Source organism: Marmota monax, unplaced genomic scaffold (genome assembly GCF_021218885.2).
Source record: "Marmota monax isolate L192 unplaced genomic scaffold, Marmota_monax_Labrador192_F-V1.1 WCK01_AAM20220418_F8-fsc00001, whole genome shotgun sequence".
NCBI classification, from domain to species: domain Eukaryota; kingdom Metazoa; phylum Chordata; class Mammalia; order Rodentia; family Sciuridae; genus Marmota; species Marmota monax.
In genome coordinates this window covers 40961772-40983068 of record NW_026693777.1, presented here as the reverse complement: position 1 = coordinate 40983068, position 21297 = coordinate 40961772, and the positions used below count along the sequence as shown (strand labels likewise).

At 41.9% G+C, this 21297-nt stretch overlaps 1 protein-coding gene across 2 annotated transcripts in view; it reads left to right on the top strand.

Moving 5' to 3' along the window:
• Positions 1 to 21297, top strand: part of Rasgrp1 (RAS guanyl releasing protein 1) — a 71186-nt gene that overhangs the window by 29442 nt on the left and 20447 nt on the right. For both annotated transcript variants that reach the window (XM_046460826.2, XM_058584674.1), the window contains exons 3-6: positions 8978 to 9083; positions 14844 to 14906; positions 15784 to 15915; positions 18270 to 18423. In XM_046460826.2, the coding sequence (XP_046316782.1) occupies positions 8978 to 9083; positions 14844 to 14906; positions 15784 to 15915; positions 18270 to 18423 (455 nt within the window). The remainder of the gene's footprint in view (positions 1 to 8977; positions 9084 to 14843; positions 14907 to 15783; positions 15916 to 18269; positions 18424 to 21297) is intronic.

Sequence of the window (21297 nt, the reverse complement as noted above, 5' to 3'; positions counted from 1 at the left end):
CATGGTGTTGAGATCGATCGATCTATCTATCTATCTATCTCTCTCTCTATATATATATTATAGAACTATTTATTGCAGAGAATCATAAGCAAAGAACAATTTCTGTGGTCATAAGTATATTTGGTGGTTGGGCTGTAATCAGTATATTGCCATTTTATATCAGCACACCCTGCTACAATGTTGTCATGCACTGATTGAGACTATCTATTCTTTAGGCTTGCAGATCTGATAGGATCAAAATCACACATTCAGAAAATTTTTCTGAAGAAGGCTGAGGTCTTGGCTAACCCATGATTCTCAACTTCACCCCAAGTTGTTCCTTAGTGTCTGTCCAAAGATATGACAAAAGGGCCCAGAATTTAATAGACAAGAATGAAATGCTAGGAATAAATTCCAATGAGCAAGGTATGAGTGTGTCCCATATTTTCTTTTCAATTTGTCTCTTTTTCTTTGGGTTCCCTGGCCTTTGCTGTCCTCCCTTCCAGCCATGTGTCCCTCTGGGAAGCTGGGACAGAACCTTGCTTCTGCTTTTCCCCTTGCCAGGTACATTCCTACGACACTGCAGTGGAAATGTTCCCTGTCTGTGAGCCAGGTAGACTGCCTTGACAGCAGTTCACCAAAGAACCACATTGCAGCATAACATTGCAGCCAGATAATTTGGTTGTCCCAGAGAGTTGGATGGACACTGGGGAAAGCAGAAGTTGGCACTACATTTTGACAGTGACTCTTAAAGTCTGTAGCCCCAGTGTTGTCCCAGGTTGGCTCACTGGGTGTGCCCAAGACCTATCATGTCTCCTCCCAGGCCTCATCTTTAGTTCTAAGCCTCAGCCCCACCCACAGAACTGTGTCCACTTTGCAGAATTAAAAAGAACAGCTTCCCTCACGACTTCTCAGACTGCAGATTCCTCCAACATGACAGATCCAGATCGAGGCAGCAGTTCCCCAGGGAAGCTGGCTGTCTCGCTCAGCAGAGGCAATACAGCTAAAAGCTCTTTCTCACTTTAGGCAATTCATGTACTTGCTTAGACATTTACAGATTGCAATCACTCATCCAAGAAATCTAGGTCATACTTTACATAGAGTTTCATGCCTCAGAAGGAAATCCATGCCAGGGAAGAACATTTCCGTTGGTGATGATTTGACTATAAGAATGGAGAGCACTTTTGCTGGCTGTGCAGGGCACTGAGAGCCCAGGGCACCTGGCATCTTCCCACTGGCCACTGGCTAATGAACTCTTTGGATACTAGTGACCCATCTAAATGATGCCAGTAGCTTCTTTGTGTTGATTTCATGAAAAGTGGTGGGTTTGAGGGTTAGGGTCTCACCAGAGATATTTTTCATCCTTAACATTGAGCCCATGGTCATCCTGTGGAGCAGGAGATGGTGTGGGAAGGGATACAAAGGAAGCCCAGCAAACAGCAGCCCTGTGACCTCAGATCTGCTGATGAACTTACAGTGGTAGGTGCACATTACTGGTCGCCCACAGCTGTCTCCAGAGATGACTGCAAGCATTTCTTCCCCACTCCATGTCCATTGACTTCATTATGGTAGCTGAGATTGACCATGTGGGAGCATTCATGCCACGAAGTATGCAAACCCTTTATAAACCATTCTCCATCTTTCTTGTTTGTTACTTTTATAAGCATGCTGCTGGTAGCAACCATACTGACTATTCTCATACTTGCCCTGAGAAGTGAGTCCTGATCCTTGGCAAATCACATGCTTTCCCCTGATTGTTCTCCTCTTCAGGGACAGAGGATTTAAAAAAAAAAATCAAAGTGGCATTGGTTATGTTATAAGCTGCTTAGGGAGTAGAAGCTATTGAGCTCAGAGTTGTCATCGCCTCCTTCCTCCTTCATGTGCATCTGCTGCCTCAGTTGCGAATGTCAGCACTAAAAAATAACAAACAGCAAAAACCAGTAATCTTATTTTCCACTCACCAGTTTTTGCACACTCTCCAAATAGGGTTTAACACGTTATAGTCTTGCGGATGTGAGGGCGATCTGGCTGCGACATCTGTCACCCCACTGATCGCCAGGGTTGATTCGGCTGATCTGGCTGGCTAGGCGGGTGTCCCCTTCCTCCCTCACCGCTCCATGTGCGTCCCTCCCGAAGCTGCGCGCTCGGTCGAAGAGGACGACCTTCCCCGATAGAGGAGGACCGTTCTTCGGTCAAGGGTATACGAGTAGCTGCGCTCCCCTGCTAGAACCTCCAAACAAGCTCTCAAGGTCCATTTGTTATAGTCTTGCTGTGAGATGGGTTTTATGTCTCTGGAACATTCCTTCAGTCTACCCTTTCTGGAGGTTGTGACTTCCATGAACAGCGTCAGCTCTGCCTGCATGGTCTTCTGGTCCTCGTTTTTCCATTATCATTTTCAGGGCCTGGTTGCAACCATCTTGTACGTCATGTTATGCCCCCAGTGCTGACGGCTTCTCTACCCTCAGAGTACTAGTTTCTGACATTTTGCCTTTGGTGCACTCAACATCCCTTTAGAAAAGACTGTTCTGAAGTTCCTCTCTGGTCTTGGCTGTTTGTTTTCATTTATGTCCATTTGGCAGCATGGCATTTCCATCTCATCCCCCAGATTCATCTCACTGTAGCAAAGTCCCCCCAGCTCTTGTCAGAAAGAGGCAGGATGTGGTATGCAACCCTTGGCTGGTTTTCACTCATAGGATTCTGATCGTCCAGGAGCAGTTCATCTCTCTGAAGCAAGCAGTTTATTTAAAATTACGTCAAGAAAAAAAAAAAAAAAAAAAAAAGCAAGCAAGAAAGAAAGAAGTTGGTGGGGTTCAGAGACAGATTGAATAGATGGTCTTTTGAATCTTGAAGTTGCATGTCTCCTGGCCAAGGTCACCTGATATCCTTCCCAAACCATCATATCTGAAATGGGATGGCTCTCCCTTTTAACTTACCATTTATAGCTGGGTCTCCATGGGGTTCCTGCTTAACATTTCCTATTTGGTAATATTAGGCGTCTTGAGTGTGTGTTAAATCCTCAACTAGATTGTGTGCTCCTCAAGGACAAGGGTTTCTTACAGCTCATCAGACCTCCTTTAGTGCCTATGTCAGTGCTTTCCACAGGGTAGCTTCCTTGTCCATATTGGGTAATAGTACCAAAAAAAAATTGTGTGTGTTTACTTGTGGTACTAAGGATCAAACCCAGGGCCTCAATTCATTGCTATGCCACTGAACCGAAGTCTCCGCCTCCCCCACAATCTTGTTAATTGAAGTAGAATGAAAAGTTGCCACACAGTATAGTTAGGAAATTCTTTCCTCTTGTTGGAAGGATGTAGGTAGAGGTTAGGTAGGTATCACTTCCCAGTGATGCTTTCAGGAGGAAATAATGCCTGAGACAGAAAGTAAAGGTAGAGGATTATCTTTTTCTCCCTAAGAATCAGTGATTCCATAAAGCACAGCTACTGCCAGCACTAAGACTAATGGTGGAAAATTGGTTGTTGGCTCATAGACAAAAGAATCTCACATGGCTTTTCTGTTTGTTCTGTTGAGCAAATGGTCCACAGGTTAGGCGTCTTTAATTAGTATACTTTTCTAGCAGCATACATTATTCCCTAAGTCAAGTGGTAGAGTATGTAGGATTGACAGTTTGTACCTCACAGAGGTTTCAACCCTTTAAAAAAGTCTTTCTCTGAATGTATAAGGAGAACAGATGGTAATGAAAAAATATGCACATTTTATTATGCATTGCACATTTTACTTATTAGAATTTTTAGTATGACACCCTGCATTTTTAAAAGCCTAAAGATGAAAACAAAATAGAATAATTCCTTGAAATATTTAAATCAGCTTACAGAAATTATATATGTGTGTGTGTGTGTGTGTGTGTGTATGTGTATATATATATATATATATATATATATATATATATTTTTTTTTTTTTTTTTTTTCCAGCAGCCCAGAAGGTAGATTCCATCTTGACCACCATTTGGAAAATGTGTCTTTCAAAGGGAGGTGGTTCTCAAAGGGAAGAGGCATGCACTGTATGGGATGAGGGTGGGAAAGGAATGCAACCTTGATGTAACCTTGAAAAGCTCATCTGGCATTTGATGGTCACGCGGGGAAGAGATGATGGTGGGAATGAGGGCAAGTGACTACACTGGGCTGTTCTCTTGTTGAAAAAGAACCGAGGAGGGAGAGGCAGTGGAGCTCCTGACTAGCCGTGGAAAGTCTCCTTGCTCTTTCCCTCACTCCATCTCTGTCTCTTCTTGTGGAGTGAGTCATCCCCTCTGGTCTGAACATTTTCCAGCACTCACCCCCACAGAGAACATGGTAGGACTCACAAGCTGCAGTGTGGGAACGTCACGGGAACTCTAGAAGAGGCACAAGGTAAAGGTAAAGTGTGAACAATTGTGACTCTTAGGCATGGCCACCTGGGTTCTCCTCCTAAAGGCAACTTTCAAGATCAGGACCAAGTGACCAAAACTTTCAAGAATTCACCAGAATATAAAGGCCATTCTGCCAAGTGTGCCTTGGCTCCAACCCAGGATCCTCATGGCATCTCTTATAGTCATAAGGACTGGAAGAGTTCTTAGCACTCACCCTCATTAGCCTCCCATTTAATTCTTGGCTCCCTCTCCCAACAGATGGCCTGCAGATTGCAACCAGGTGTGATGGAAAGAGCAGGGGTTCTGGAATCAAACAGACCTAGGGCTAAATCCTAACTCTGCCATTCATTGTCCCTTTCCTAACCTCACTATGGCTTAATTTCTTCAGCTGTAAACAGTGAATAGCCAACATTGCAGGGTCTTCTGAGAATTATAAATAACATTGTTAAAGTCCTTAGCACAGCCCCTGGCATTAAGTAGGGCTTCAGTAATGATAATTGCTATGTGAATGACAGCAATGCTTATTAAGTGTCATGCCTCCTCTTAAGTACTATAGTCAACCACAAAAGGAAAATGAGATAGCAAGTCTTGAGTGCTGTCCATACCTACCAAGCCTGGGCCTGTGTCTGTAGTGCATGGAGCACATGGGAACATTCTAATGCATACCTTTAAGTGTATTGCATATTGCAGTTTCACTATTCAAGAATATAAATACTGCCATCTCTGTGAAGAGGTCCACATTGTAAAAACTATTGTCAAATGCCGCATTAAGAAGTTACCCCTCTGTAGCTCTGGGGGTTTGATTGCATGCTTGCCACCATTTTTTTTTTTTTTACCTTCCCTGTGCCTGATATCTTCCATGTGACTTTGAAGTTCCCTCCCTTCAACTTTAGATTCAGAAATATGACTTACTTTAGCCAACAGAATGAGGCAGAAGTGACAGCATTCCACTTCCAAAACTAAGTTCAAGAGGCCTTGGATATTTCTAGTTACCCTTCAGTGCCCTGCCATCATGAGAATAACCTGCCCCTGATAGGCTGCTGCTCCAAGGAAGCTGGGAGACATGTGGAGTAGTGCGCCAGCAAAGCCCAGCCTGTATCACTTGCCCCCCAACTGAGACACTTCAGCAAAAATAAATGGTTGCTATTTTAAGTTACTGAATTTTGGCATAGTTTGTTTTGCAGTATTTTGTGGCAAGAGACAATTATCACAGAAATTATGTGGGCCAGAAAACAGACAAAGCAATGCTAGACATACCTCACCAGAGTATAAGTACAAAAAAATTAATGGAAGATTTACACAGCTATAACCATGTATATTTCATTAAAATGTTTTACTAAATTGTAATTTTGAGTTTCTTTTGAAAACTGTGGCTGAGAAGAAAATAAGTGTGTATATTATACACAGTCAATGATATAACTAATTACAAGCAAACTCAGTTTCCAGAGAGGCATGAATGAGTTCACTCATCTACTCAACACATGCCTAGAGTGCATACCATTGTGGGTACTGTTCTAGGTTTTAGAAATAGGTTGTGGGAAAAAACAGATAAGACTTAGGTTTCATGAAGTTTGTGTTCTATTGAAATTCTGTAAATTAAAAATTAAATAAAAAATAACCAGATAACTTTAGAACATAAGTGCTATGAAGAAACTCAGGCAGGAGAATGGGTACCTTAGGTAGTTTAAGGAAGACCTCTCTGGGGATGTGATGATTGAGATTTACATAACATGAATGAATCAAGGGAAGAAAGACTATGTGGAGGGGAATAGCAAATGCAAAGACCACGAGGTAGGAATAAGCTTGGAATATGAGGTATACACAGATGCATGGAGAGGAGCAATGTGGTTAAAAAAAATGAAGTGGGTAATATTAAAAGAGGTAGAATAAGTGAAGCTCTGCTGGCTACAGTAAGGGATTTGTTTTATACCAAATATAATGGAATTTGTTAATGTATATTAATATAAGCACATGACCTGATTTATAGTTTTCAGGAGCTCACTTCTAGCTACTGTGTGGAGAATGGACTGTAGGTGAACCAGAGTAGAAGCAGGGAAGTCAATTCATTGCATCATGGTGGCTGAATGAGGGTTATGGCAAGGATGGAGACAAGTGAGATATATTTTGAAAGTAAAATCAAGACCTCCTGATGGATTAGATATGAGGAAAATGAGAAATGAAGCATGACTCCCAGGTTTTTAGGTTGGGCAACTCTGAAGATGGTTGGTTGTGCCATTTCTAGAGATGAGGACAAATGGAGGAGGAATGAATTGGGAGGAGAAAGTCCTGATTTTGTCTGGGTGAGTTAAGTTTGAACTTGCACTTCCAAGTGGATTTGCCAGGTAGGCTGCTGGGCATACTAATTCGGTGGTCATGGCTGAAGATATGTAACTTGGGCAGTTGTCAGCATAGAGCTGGTATTTCAGTCATAGGACTGGATGATTTCACTAGAAAAAAAAAGTTGACTTTTAAATTTAAAATTTAAGAAGTTTAAACAATTTTTTTAAATGTTAGAAAAAAAGAAGTGGGAAGACTAAGCCATAGAGCATGATGACATTTAAGAGCTTAGCAGAGGAAGAGGAGACAGAAGAAGAGCGTGAGAGAGAAGTGAGAGAATGTGATGTTATGGAAGCCAAGGGAAGAAAGTGTTCCAGGAAGGAGAGTTGTCAACTTTGGGTTGTGTTTTGGGGTTGAATGCAATTGAATCATGAAGTAACATGAACAGAGGTATGACTATTGGATTTGGCAATGAAGTAACCTTTGGCATCGGTAACTTTAGAAAGAAAATATTTAATGGAATAATGGAATGGAATAAGTCACAGTGGAATGATGGAAGAGTAAATGGGAGGTAAGAAAGTAGTGACAGTGAGTTTTTGCTGAAAGGAAACAGAAAGCTGCAGAGGAAGCTGGAGACTAGGAGGAGAGTTATGGGTCTGTTTTTATTTCATTTTGTTTCAAGTGGGAGATACAGGGGTACATGGAATGCCAGTGGAAGTAAACCAGTAGAGAGAAAAGTATTGGGATTATAGGAGAGAAGGTGGCCAGGTGCAGCACCAGCGTCCTTGAGGAGAGGAGACTGGAGCACTATACAAGGTCTTCCACTATGAAAGGTCTTCCATGGTAAAGGAAAGGGCAGTAGGAAGGGCACCAGTAAGTTGGTGGATTTGGCAATAGGGAGGGAGGAGCCTGTCAGTTTACAGTGTTTTCTCAATGAACTTTAGGTTTCATTTGAGGCATCAGAACTTCTGGGCCCAAATGTTCTATGTCCTTTGTTTACAATTTGATAAATGTGAAAGAAAATAAAAATGACAACCCCTTTTCTATAGTGTATTTGTGGGGGCCGGGGGCTTACTGGGGATTGAACCCAGGGGTGCTCTACCACTGAGCTACATCCCCAGTCCTTTTTTATTTTTTATCATGAGATAGGGTCTTTCAAAGGTGCCCAGGCTGGTTTCCAACTTGCAATCCTCCTGCATCAGCCTCCCAAGTTTCTATGATTACCAGGCCTAACCTCTATAAAATATTTTAAATAGCAATACAGATGACAAACAATTCATGTATATTCTTTCATTTGATTCTTTTCATTGAACCATTCAAATTCCTGGCTAGGAATAGAATTCTCTTAATTTCTGTAAATGAAGAAGTATTAAAAGATGTTGCATTAGAAACTGTCAACAGTTAAGTCATTACTACCCTTAGACTAAGGGTCAAAGAGATAAACAGTTTGATATCCCAGCCAGAGCTGTAGTCATGAAGGAAGGGCCAACCCATGTGATTATTCATCCAATTGCATGTAGCTACTATCAAGGATGTGCTGTCAAGGCAGAGAGGAAATGAGAAAGACATATTTTGACTTCCCTCCCATCTCTTGCTCCTGTTTCCCAATGGCTGAACCCAGCTGGTAAGGGAGCCCCAGTGATGTGATTCATGCTGAAGACCAGAGAGTAGATATGGCAATAAGTAATCAGCTCTGGCCCTGACACTTCATACCACAAATGCTGGTGTATAGAATGCATCTGTTACCAGGTGGGATTTGGAAAACCCAGCTAACCAAGCTCTTCAATACAAATCAACATGAATACCTGTAATCTACTGACAACCTTCCAATGTCATGTTTGCTTCTAATCTGTCTCCTTTATTTCAATCCAGAGGCACATTAACTATGAAACTAGGGCTCTTCATTTGCATGATTCACTTCTAAGGTTGTGGGAGGGCCCTATTCATGTGATCATACATTTTTGTAAAATGTTTCGAAAGTAAGGTATTTTAATTACAATCAATTTATACTGTAACTTTTCTCGTTATGAGCCTAGGGAGGTTTCTCCTGCATCATGTGAACTTTAGGCCTCACAAAACCTGGACTGCCTCTGTTTTCAACAGACACTTAGGTGTATTGATGTAGATTTTATCCTTTTTTCAAGATTTTATCATCTTTGGGGCAAGGGGACTAATGAGCATCAAAATGGACACTTGGGAGAAGATAGAGTACAGCAGGAAGAGAGAAAAGCCAGGAAGGAGGGTTGAGCCTGAGGCATGCTCTGGCCAGCTTCCAGAGCAGTGGAAGAGGAGGGTGTCAGGTGGTCCACCAGATGCCTGACTGGACCTGACTCAGATGCTGCTCTTTATATTTTCAGATGCAGATGGGAACTTGTGTCGAAGTAACCAGCTGTTGCAAGTCATGCTGACCATGCACCGAATCATCATCTCCTCTGCGGACCTGCTGCAAAAAGTTATGACCCTATATCCTTTAACATAGTGACTGGAATGCCAGAACGGGATCTATTCCAAAAGTAGCTGGAGATTTGAAGCATGCTTTCGTTTTGCTTGGTTTGGAATAGCCTGAGTGAGAAATGTCCATTTCCTTTTATATGGAGTGTGTGCATATTCATTCATGTATTCATTTGTGTATCATGTTCATTCATGCATTGAGTGGGATACTGGTACTGATGCTGATTTCTCTGGGGGTGGTCAAAGGTGCAAACATGGTCACCTTCAGTATCTCTTGCAAGTAAAAACTACTTTTCCTGTAGAGTAGTCAAAATTCATGTTTATCCTGAACAAACTGACAAGGACAACAGCACATTTCAAATGATGCATTCCTTTCTGGCTTCCCTGCCCAGTTCTCAGCCTTCCCAGGCTCTGGAGAAAGCTTCCCAAGGCAAAAGCATCTGGAGAATCTGCTGGTGCCTTCTTGCTTCTGGCAGAGACATTGACTGTGCACCAAGCAAGCCCTGATGAATGTTAGCCTTCCCGTGGGGTGTGAACCAAGCAGGGCAGAGAAGGACCCACCTCCTCCTCCTTCTCACAAATGACACTGGGGGATGTAGCCCCCAAGAAATAAAGGCTGTAGAGGAGGTGAGACTGTTTAGCACCTGAGGCCCAAGCCCCTGGGACTGAGTCATGACTTGTGACTGCTGCTGTAATCCTTCATTGCTTTAATTCCCCATTTCATGTTGCCACACACAGAAAAAAAATACTAAAACTTAAAAATTGCTGTGTGCAGTGGCCCATGCCTCCAGTGACTCTGGAGGCTGAGGCAAGTAGATTACTGCCTGGGCAATTTAGTAAGACCCTATTTCAAAAATGAAAATTGAAAGGTCTGGGGATGAACCTGATGGTAGAGTACTTCCCTAGCTTGTATGAGGCCCTGGGTTCAATCCTAAGCACCATCAAAAAACAAAACAAAACAAAAAAAGGTCAAATTGAATCCCTCCTCTAAATGTGCTCAGAAATTTTTCTCTCTCATCTCAAAGGTGGTGTTTCTAAGAGCGTGCCAAGGGTGTAGTGTTTGTTGGGAAAGGTTCCCATAATGAGAGGTACAGGTAATAAGTGGGAAGCCTCCTCTGCAGAGAATTTTAAAACCACAGTAACACCGACTCAAAGTCTGTCTGCTTTTTATTGACTCCATGCATGAGTGATTGTAAACAGTGTCAGTGATTATGTACTCCTCCTTAAAAATTTGTTTGAGAGCCTCTGAACTAAATTGTACCCCGGGTGCTCACCCTCGGGATGCACTGGGTGCTGCCCTTGAGTTGGCCCCCTCTGCCCTGCCGTCACCCTGTGAGTTATTTCATCTCCCTCCTGTACTTCCAAACTTGGCCTCTTCAGGGGCACCTGCCCATTAACTGAGCCACACATTCAAGTGTCCTTAACCTAAAAAACTAAACTCTTAACCTTGCCACCCCTTCATTCTATTGTTAGAAATTTGATGCAGAAACGTCTTAAAGCAGTCTGCATTATCTTCAATCTGTCTACTCCTACGCACTCTGTAAGTCAACTATGGCGCCTACCCCAGGACTCATACTTTTCTCTGATGTCACCAGTGCAGTGACCTCCCAATTGCTAAGCCCAGGGGCCTTTTCCCCATCCTTGTTTACACTGACCTTCCAGAAGTAGTAGGCATCACCAATGCCTGCAACCCTCAGCTCTCTTCAGCTCTCCCCCAGGGCTCCTGGACAGGACCTTCCTGGGTCTCTGTCTTTAGGCTGTGCCTTCTCCAGCATCTCATCTGGCCTCTTCTCTGAGCACCACTTTAATCCTAGGATAGCATCCCAGTGTTCCATTCACTTGACTGCCTTTCTATGGGCGGTTTCTCCCCAGGATGTCCACCATGGTGGTTCTGTGCTGATGGTGACTTCTTCCAATTTATGTTTCTGTAAACTAAGCCATTTTTTGAAGGTCTGGACTAGTTTCTCGTGCCCACACTTCAATCTTAACATATCCAAACACCTTAATATGTTCATTTGCTCACCACTACCACTCCCAACTACCCACAGTCTTATTATATTCCACACTGGCACCAGTATCTTCATTTTCAGTTTCAGGTGGTGGTGTCATTATCCATCCAGTTGCCAAAACCAGAAACATCAGGAGCAGTCCTGACTCCTCCCTGCTTTTCACCTCCTACAGAATCTGCCACCCAGTCCCAGGGTTTCTGCTTCAGAAATGACCTGTTTCTGCTCTCGTCCCTTCATTTCTATACCACCATCCCCGTCCAGGTCCCCACTGTCACAATCCCAGACCTCTGCCCCCTACTAGTCTTCTCATCTATATGGTTCTCCCGTCTGGTTATTATCCACACCTGGATATTAACTCACATCCTAAAAACAAACTGGGCAGGCTGTTGCTTTGGGGCCTCTGCCAACTACTAGGGTTCATGTCTGACTCCTCAACTTGCCTGCAAAATGCCTCCACAGTGTGAGCCTCCCCCCACTCCCTGCTGCATCTTGCCTCTGACACCATCCACCCTCCCTGTCGCATCCTACAGCTCTCCCAGGAGCCCCTTTCCCTCTACCCTGGATTCCTCAATACTCCAGATTTAAGGGGCCTCTGAGATGCCTGGGCCTGGAAACCCATTTTTCCCTCTGCCTAGCTAAATGTTTTCCTTCCAAGACCCTCTCTGTGGAGCCTTTCCTTGACTTTTCCAGCCCTTCTCTTCTTTTAAAAATACTTGTGGTGGTTGAAGATAGTCTTCTTGATTGAAAATCTATTTAACTGCTTTGACTTTAGTTTTGTATTGCTTCAGTCAAAATGTGTCTCCCTCTAGCCTGGAGGTAATCTGCCTAGAAGCTTTTCAGCTTCTCATCTGTGACTGCAGAAAGTGTGAAGTGTTTTTATTCTGTGAACTAACTAAAGGTATCTACCTGATCTTCTGTCTCTAAGCTTTGCATGTAATACTGTGCGCTCTGGCTAATGACTGTGTCAAGTAACCGAGTCTAGCTGCTGTGGCTTGATTGTTGTTAGTAATATGAAAGGTTGCAAGGGTACTGCAAAATTACTTTAAGAGCAATATAAGTATATTTTAAAGCACATACACTTACCTATTTGCAAATCATCCCTACACTAGATTGCCCCCCAAGGGCAGGGACGAAGCTTACTCACCTTTGTTTCTCTGAGCCTAGTGTCTCATGATAGGGTGCAATCAATGTTGCACCATATGGACACAAAGCACTGGGATAACTTTTTTCTTTATACCCAAACTTTTTAGATATCTAGGCTTTGCTTAGCTTAAAAAGTAAGCTAGGGTGGAAGACAGGATTCTAAGACAGGCAGTATGAAAGAAGACTCTGTAATGGAAAGGTTAAACACTGACAGCAAAATGATGTTTTCCTTCGCTCTTGGTTTCCTTGTTCTTTCACCTGGAAGTAAGAGAATTTTTAGTTAAATAAACTCAGATGGTTTCCTCTTTTTCATTGTGTGTGTGTGTGTGTGTGTGTGTGTGTGTGTGAGAGAGAGAGAGAGAGAGAGAGAGAGAGAGAGAGAGAGAGAGAGAGAGAGATTGATTTTAAAACATGCATTGAATAGTTTAGATGCCTAAAAAGTAAGGTCAGCATGTGCTGGTGCTTTCTGGCCATAGTAGGAGCTGTGAAAAGAAGAAAGGGGGGCCAGAGTTTGAGGCTTCCAGCAAACCCTGCAGTTCATGCCAGAGTAGCAGAGCTTCAGCCTCTTACTAAGTTTGTTTCATCTCCTAGAGTTGGAAAGAGGGAGCTCTGCCTGGCCTGCAGGGACTGCCTCTATCATGGTTTCTGAGCTCTGAAGACCTCAGGCAGCTTCCAGCCTTCCAGACAACATTCAGAGTGGCTCCAGGCTAGGCATTAGATAGACAGACTGGATATGTACAATGACACAGAACCACATGCAGACTACATGTGCTGTCAGTAGACATGAAGGGAGGATAAGAAACAACCAGGAGGAAGGCAAATACCACCATATTGATTTCGTATATCTGTTATTTTAATAGAGAAGCATGTCTTTTGTCCCTTCCCCTTTAACAAAGAAAGAAAATAATTCAACTAGCCGAATATTACAAATATAGACTCTTAAGACATATTTATCTAAAATGTGTTTTGTGCTTAAATCCCTCCTTCAAAGCAATTAATTTGGCATAAAGAAATATAAAACCATCTCATTCTCGATTCTGCCTTTCACGCCTGTAGAAAGGTGGGCACCAGAACCTCTTATTCCATGAAGTTTGCCAGTTGCTTGTACTTTTGTCTTAATTACCTTTGTTGATGTAGGGGGGTTGTGTGGTTTTTGTTTTGTTTTCTAATCTCAAGGACATATTTTAATAGGCAGTAAGCCTATTAAAATTCAATTTTTAAAATTATGAGTCACTTTATTAAAGTTATAAATTTCATAACCATAGTCCTTTAGGTTTTCAAGTTGAGCTTGCATATCTTATTTTTGTATAAGTCTAGTACGTGTCAGCAAGCAGTTGAAAAATGTTTGGTTAATTTGAATAATGTTGATTGAATACTTTAAATGGTCTTAAACTACAGGTACTCATTTTACATTTTATATTATTTTTAAGTGCTTCAGATATCTCCCTGAATTCTAAGTAATTATTTACAACTCTAATAAATTAAAGTTATAAACAGTAAAGCTAGCATTGTCTACATGTTTCAAAACTATGCATAAAATTATTTAAATTTCAATTTAAAACCACAAATGTGAAGCACTTAAAACATTCCTAATGGAAATTTCAAGGCTATCATTCTAATATGCTCTAAAACATATGAAGTTTCAAAATGCACAAATGCCTTCCTAATAAACATTAGCACTATGGTTTTGACTATCCTTGGCTTTTCTATATTTAACTCTAAATATGGTTTTGACTATCCTTGGCTTTTGATCTTTCCTGGCTGCTCACTGCACTCCTCTCCTGAGCTCAGCTGGAAGCCACTCAATCTTAGATTGAAGTGATTATGTTTTTGCTTTTTTGGTACTGGCAACTGAACCCAGGGGCATTTTACCATGAAGCTACATCTCCAGTACTTTGTATTTTTTGAGTTAGGGCCTCAAAGTTGCTGAGTATAGCCTCGAACTTGCCATCCTCCCACCTCAGCTTCTGAAATTGCTTGGATTACAGGCGTGCACCACCATGTCCAGGCTTGTGAAATACACAGCCCACATAATCTGATTCCTAAATCCATTGATGGAGGGAAGATGGCAGAACCTCCTGCCTCAGGCTCCTCACTGGATTGAAGTTCTCATTTCTTTGACTCTTAAAATAAATGAACACACTTTCCATGTATCTATCTCTACAGATAAGCAAACTCGATGAGATTTTTCTGTTCTTTCATATTTTGGAATCTTCAGAATGGCAACACTCTTTAAGGTGATCTCCAGTTGTATATTGGATTATGCCCATAGCTTTGTCTGATTGGACATCACAGTTTACTGGGTCAGTCTAGTGGCATCCTCTAGGTTTATTTATTATAATTTTCACAGTATTGTTCTTAATTATCACGAAAATATATTTGAACATATATGTCTTCCTTTCCTAATTCACTATACAATTTTTTTCACTGCATGAATCCGTTACATTTTAAAAGATAAAAGGCTCATTTTAGCTTGTTGATGCAGTTGGACTCCTCTTGGGCACAGGGAAGAGGTCATGTGCCCCTTATTTCAGGCAGTTGTTTTAGTAAATACTTTCAAAGATGGAGGTTATTTGGTTTCTGTGACAGAGGCTTCCATTTCCCTTAACCACAGCCCTACCTATAAGGAAGCCTTGGCAAAGAACTCACCAGGGCTTTGCCTGAAGATCTGCTATTTTGTAAGGTAATGTTTCTGCACTTGCATGGAGACTCTGTGGAGGGGAGCTGAAGTGAAAGGCTGTAGTTCTTCTTTTCCTCCCTGCCCTTCCCCTCCCCACCATCCATAAAGCCCCTTGGACAGACCAAAAAGACCAAGGATTGCTACTAGAACTGCCTCTAGAGTGCACAGTGAATTTCTTCTGGTATACCTGAACTTAAACTTCATATCATTTTTTTTTTCAATTTTACAGTATTTTGGCATCAAGTGGCTTAAGGAAGATACACAGAGATAAGGATGTCTTGTTTTTATTTCTACTTATAAAAAATAAAACTGAACAACATTTAAAAAATTTAGAAAATAATAGTCATCACATCCAACTACCTATTTTGGTATATTTCCTTTTTTTTCTACAGAGATTTTTAAAATGTGGTTTGAGATTAAAAAATACATAAAGTTTTATATTCTATAGTTTTCACTTAGCTTTCTATTGTCAGTATATTCTATAGTCATTAAAGACTTCTTAAAAACACTGTTTTTTCATGACCATATAACATTCTAATATGTTATAAAGTATATTTTACAGATACATTGTTCCATTTTTGGACATTTGGTTTATCTGCAGTTCTTCACTTTGTGATTAACTGATGCACATAATGATGCATGATTATGTCCTGGCTACTTTACCTGTCTTGTCAGAGCATTCTGTGTATGGAGACACTGAAGACTTTGACTGGATGGTTTAGGTCCCTCCTTGTCCCCACCCACCTACTTCACTGTAGGACGGATCAGCCTCTGTCTTTTTCTGAATCCTCCTTGTGATCAAAAATTCCCTTGGGAGCCCACCCAATTATGAGTCCTTGGCTTCAGTGTTGGATTGTGGTTTTTAACTCCCTCCCCATAGGTACTGGATAACAGAATTCTGGATCATGTTTAAAACGGATGCCAGCTTGACAAACACCATGGAGGAGTTTCAGGAACTGGTAAAAGCCAATGGTGAGGAGCTACATTGCCGCCTAATTGACACAACTCAAATGTGAGTGTCAAGGTTTTCGTGATTTTTTTTTTTTAAACCATCTTCCTCCTATGACCCAGATTGCTTTTCTAGGCTTCTGTCCCTGTGAGATGGCTGCTCCCCTTCCCTGCTGAGCGCTCTGATCTCAGAGAAGTGGGTTCATATTGCCTCACCATGAATGCTGGTACAATGGAATATTACTCAGCCATAAAGGAACATGAAATATAGCATTTGCCAGTAAATGGAGGGAACTGGAGAGTATGTGCTAAGTAAAATAAGCCAATCTCACAAAACCCAAAGGCCAAATGTTCTCTCTGATATGCAAATGCTAACACAACATAAAGGGGTGGGGTGGGTTAGGGAACAATAGAAGGACTCTGAATTAGACAAAGGGGATGAAGGGAAGGGAGGGGAGATGGGAATAGGAAAGACAGTAAAATGAATCAGACATAACTATCCTATGTTCATATATGAATAGTGACTAGTGTAACTCCATATCATGTACAACTACAAGAATGGAAAGTTACATTCCACGTATGTATAATATATCAAAATACATTCTATTGACACGTATAACTAAAAAGAACAAATAAAAAATAAAAGAGAGTACAATGGACATTTAAAAGGAAAGCAGACAGAACCCATGATTGAGCCATAGGTAATTAACATCCAAGAGTGGGACAAAAGTGAATCCCAGTCAAAAAGAAATCAGGTAGCAAGACCTCACTTAAAATGTATCCACCTCCTGAGAAACTGAAAGTACAACACTGGATTCATGCTCCTTTATTAGTCAATGCAGGAGGCACCCTGAACTTGTAAATGGGGAAAGAACTGCTTAGAAACGTAATCAACAGAGGGTTTATAACATCTACGGATGTCTGTGAAAATCATTTAAACTTCTAGAGCTGGGAAGGGATCTCAGGAATATTTTTATTATTTCTTAGATTGGCTGAATCAGGAAAATGAATGTCCTTCCTAGTTTGAGGGAGGAGTGCACACACATTGTATGCTAAAATTTTCACAGCATGGCCATGTTATTTTGCAATAGCACAAATCCCTAAGATTTATAATTCTAGCAATGAAAAAACATTCTAGTTATCAACTCATCTAAAGTCCTGGTTTTCTGACTGGGAAACTGACCAGTCTGTGGTCACACAGCTAGGTAAGCTTGTGTCAGAGCTGAAACTGGACTGAGAGGCCTGTTCCCAATGCGCGATGCCCATTTCCAATGCGCGATGCCCTGCCTACATAGAAGTGACTTCAAAATCACATCCCAGAGCCCCACACAAGGCTGTTCATCAGTTTGGATTCTGTGTACTTCTTTGCTTAGAATTATATATCTTGAAAGGTTAAAGAGAGTTTTCAAAGTAAAAATTTGTTTTTCATTTTGAAGATGGAGAATTTAGAGACAGAACAGTTGTCAAACTTAGGTCTCCTGTCCTAATATTTCCTAGCTGACTTTCCTGTACCAATATTTTCCACAGAATTATAATCTGTGGGGTATTATCTGACCAGATGTACTTCAGAAATAACCTGTTAAATTTCGCTTTTACAATGCATTTTAGAGTTTGTAATATACTCACCGATCAAGATGGCTACAGAATCTGTTGCATTTCTTAAGCTCATTTGATCACAGAACTCTTGTATCAGAGGCAAGGTATCTAGGGATACCAATTTGGGACACACAGATTTCCAAGTTACTGCCTTTCAAAACTGGGCAGCTTTCCTCTGCTTCCGTCTTGTTGGGGGAAATTGAAACCGCATAAAAGACACATGGGTTGCTTATGAGGAACTAGAGGAGTAGGGGCACTCTAGGGTCAGCTAGGTTTCCTTGGTCATTTCAGTGGCTGGGGACAGTGGAGGAAAATGACTCAAATCTGCCCTGGGCGATCACTTGTTCCTATACACAATTCCTTCCAGCACGATGTCTTCTCTCTGTGGTTCTCTGAGCTCTTCTGGCATAAGAACTGTCCCACTGCCTTCAGATTTCCACTCTCCTATCTCTCTCACGAGAATTCAGGAACAAAAGCATTGGGAGAGCAGGCATAATACACAAGGGAGCCTGGACCAAAGGCAAGGAAACTGACCAGTGCCTGAAACTCTCTTTCCATTGCCTCAGAGTAAACTCATTTACCCTGTTCTCCAAGATATATTCAAAAGGCTACCTGAAAACCAGCAAGGCTTTCTGGTTGCTGCCACAGGAAAAAAAAAAAAAACCCTGATCTGGGGAAATTCTATTAATGCATCATTTTAGCCAAGCAAAGCTCTCGGTGCTTTGCATATTCTGTGGACGAAACCAGTGGATATACTTGCAAAAAGTAATTGGAATTTATTCTTTCTCCTTGTCTTCTCTCTCTCCCAATTACCCACAAAAGCAACGCCCGTGACTGGTCCAGGAAACTCACCCAAAGGATAAAATCAAATACCAGCAAGAAACGGAAAGTCTCCCTGCTCTTTGACCATCTGGAACCAGAAGAGCTATCTGAGCACCTCACCTACCTTGAGTTCAAGTCCTTTCGAAGGATATCAGTATGTACCCAAGGGGCAGGAGAAAACCTATTCTGGGAAATTTCTAAAAATAAGCAGAGAAATTGAGCAAACAGTCTGTCTAACTAACACTAGGGGCCCTAGCAGTGCTGGTAGGCTTTCCCAGTAAACCATCATACAGTCTGGAAAATCAGTACATCTGAGTTCCCCTGGTTTGCTTCTGCTGTGCTTCCGTCTCACATCCTCCATACCCACTTCACCCCACCCCAACACTCGCTCCAGTAATGCACTTTGGGCACGCAGGGACCTTGCACACGTGCATATGCGAGAAAATACGCACACACACCCTCCCGCACGATGATCATTAGGCTTCCAGAACTTCTTTTATATCTTCCTAAAAAAATGAAACTGGGATATGTCTCCCTAGAAGTTTAAATTCATTCAAGGGTAGGCTTTGAATGATTCTGGGAAATCCTAAAGTAGAAAAGATACTCCTAGCCTAACCCAAATATCCCTAAACCCCTAGAGTGGTGCTGACATGGCCCAGCAGTCATCATACTTCTAGAGATAAACTGTGCTGACCTTATCATTGCTACTGGGACAACTAAGCAGAGCCAAAAGAAGTGGTGCTGGAGAGAGATTTCAATATATTGCCAGGAACAGGGAGGGCACACACGTGCATCCTCATGTGTCATACCAGAGCACATTGTTTCCATACAAGAGAAATTGTCAACATTTCAGGTGCTAACAGACCCTCATTGGCCAATACGCCTTCCTAAGAACAGACACCATTACTCCACTCAGGCTCCACTCCTGCCAGCAGGTACAGTTTTCAGCTTTGCTCTAAAACTAGGGAGTACTAAGATGCCCAGTGTATTCTAGAATGACCTGTGCTCCCCAGATGAGAGAGGAGGCCTAGAGGCCTGATTTGAGCAAAGTCAGTACAGCTTACCAGAGTCAAGAGCCAGGGCTGGGACCACATCTCCTAGTCACTCAGCACCAATTTATTGAGCCTAGTTGCATCTGGAAAGAGACATGCCAACCAGGTTACAAAGGTTATTTCATTCTTTCCCATTATATTGACAAGACTTCTGTTGTCAACATAGTTGTTTGGCCAGCCAGCCAGGAACCCTCCATTCTACTTAGAAATAAGTCTCCAAGTATTAACCTGTTCTTGGAGTCCCAGTCCCCTCACCTGCACCCCCAGACACTGAGCCCCGTTGTAAAGCTTCACTTGGGGAATTTCCATTTGGCAACGCCTCCCCTATCACGGGGCAGGACACCAGGCACAGCTGAGAGCCACTGAAAAGGGTTATTTATCACACGGGAAATCTGAGCTCTGCTGGGGAGAAACTGGCAGGGCTGTTCAGTCAGGCCTGCAGGACATCTGTTTGATGCCAGTGTTCAGATCATTGCAGGCAGAAGTGAAAAATCAGTTCAGAACAAGCAATCCTAGCCCATCTCCCTGGGGGTTGAACAAGTGTTCTATTTCGGACTGAAAACAAAAGTTTGAACCTTCATTTCTTTTTGAGTGGTTTGATTTGCTTTATAGAAGACTATTTCAGGGAATTTTTTTGTTTTCCCGACATAGTCCTAAAGAGTTTTCCCACTTTTCTTTCCAACTGAGATTGAAGGGAAATTTATCTCTGCTGAGAACCTTGTTTGTTGCAATTCTTTAGCAGGGATGAGCCTATGGGGCTAATTCTTAAAAACAGCAGCAACAACCAGGGGATGCGATGGTGTCTCTCAGTGGGAGGCTATTCATTGGAATGAATCATGGCAACTTTTGTTTCAGACAAGTGTGTTTTTTATCTGCAGCCCAACACTTTTGGTTTCTATGTCTCTCTTATGTCTCCTTAAAGGAGTAATTTTGGTCCTACTCAGATTTCTCTACCCATCAGCAATCACCACACAGTAAAATGGTTACCTTGTTAATTTACAGCTCTTTTATTTAGGTTACATAATCTCATTGGTATTGTAACCTCATTGCTTCTCATTGGTGTTATTTACTACTCTTAAGGCAAGACTAAGGCGTACTGCCGTAACACCCCTCAACACATGCACACACATGCAATCTCAATGGTTAACAATGGAAAAATTCATTTTTTCACTCTAAGTAACATGGGACATGTCTAACACGGGTCAGTAGGGGCTGATCATTGACTCAGGACCCAGATGATAGCAGCTTCAACTTCTCAGGAATTGCCACCATCTCTGTGGCAAACGAATGGCAATGTGGTAAATTCATTGGCTCTTAGATCTTTCCCTCAAATCCTGTGGTTATGCCACGTGGCCACACCTGCTTTCACTGGGAAGAGTTCAGACTGGGCATAGCACCAAAGACTCCCATGGGAGTGTTGGAAGAAAACAGACCATTCCTCCCTCTTGGCTACAATGTGTGAGCAGAAAGACTCTTATGACAGGGACATAATGGCTACAGGAATCACATACCAGATCTTCCAGGACATTTCCAGTTTCACATATGCTGTTTTGTTGTAAACCACAGAAAATGCCATTATTTTGTTTGGGAAACTATGGTCACTGAATATATAGTTAACCACGTCTCATGTACCCCTTTCCTTTGGCCTCTGTTCAAGTTAGCGGAAGAAAATCCAAACAGGCTTGTTTTAGCATGAGATAATAATTATCCTATTAGCACCACTTTGCATGTATATAGCACTTCAAAAAGTTAGAAGTGCTTTTTGAAGTGCTTTCATATATTATCTTGTTTGATTGAGATAACTTCATGTCCTAAATAGGGGAGATTTTATTATCACATTTTTAAGAAAAGAAAATAGCTGGTAAAGATTTGTTTTTGTGAAGGGAATTATCTTTTTCAAATTTTGCAGCAGAGCCAGAACTAATGGTGAGATAGTTCTACAGTGTTTTTAGAATCTAGAGGAGACACAAACAATA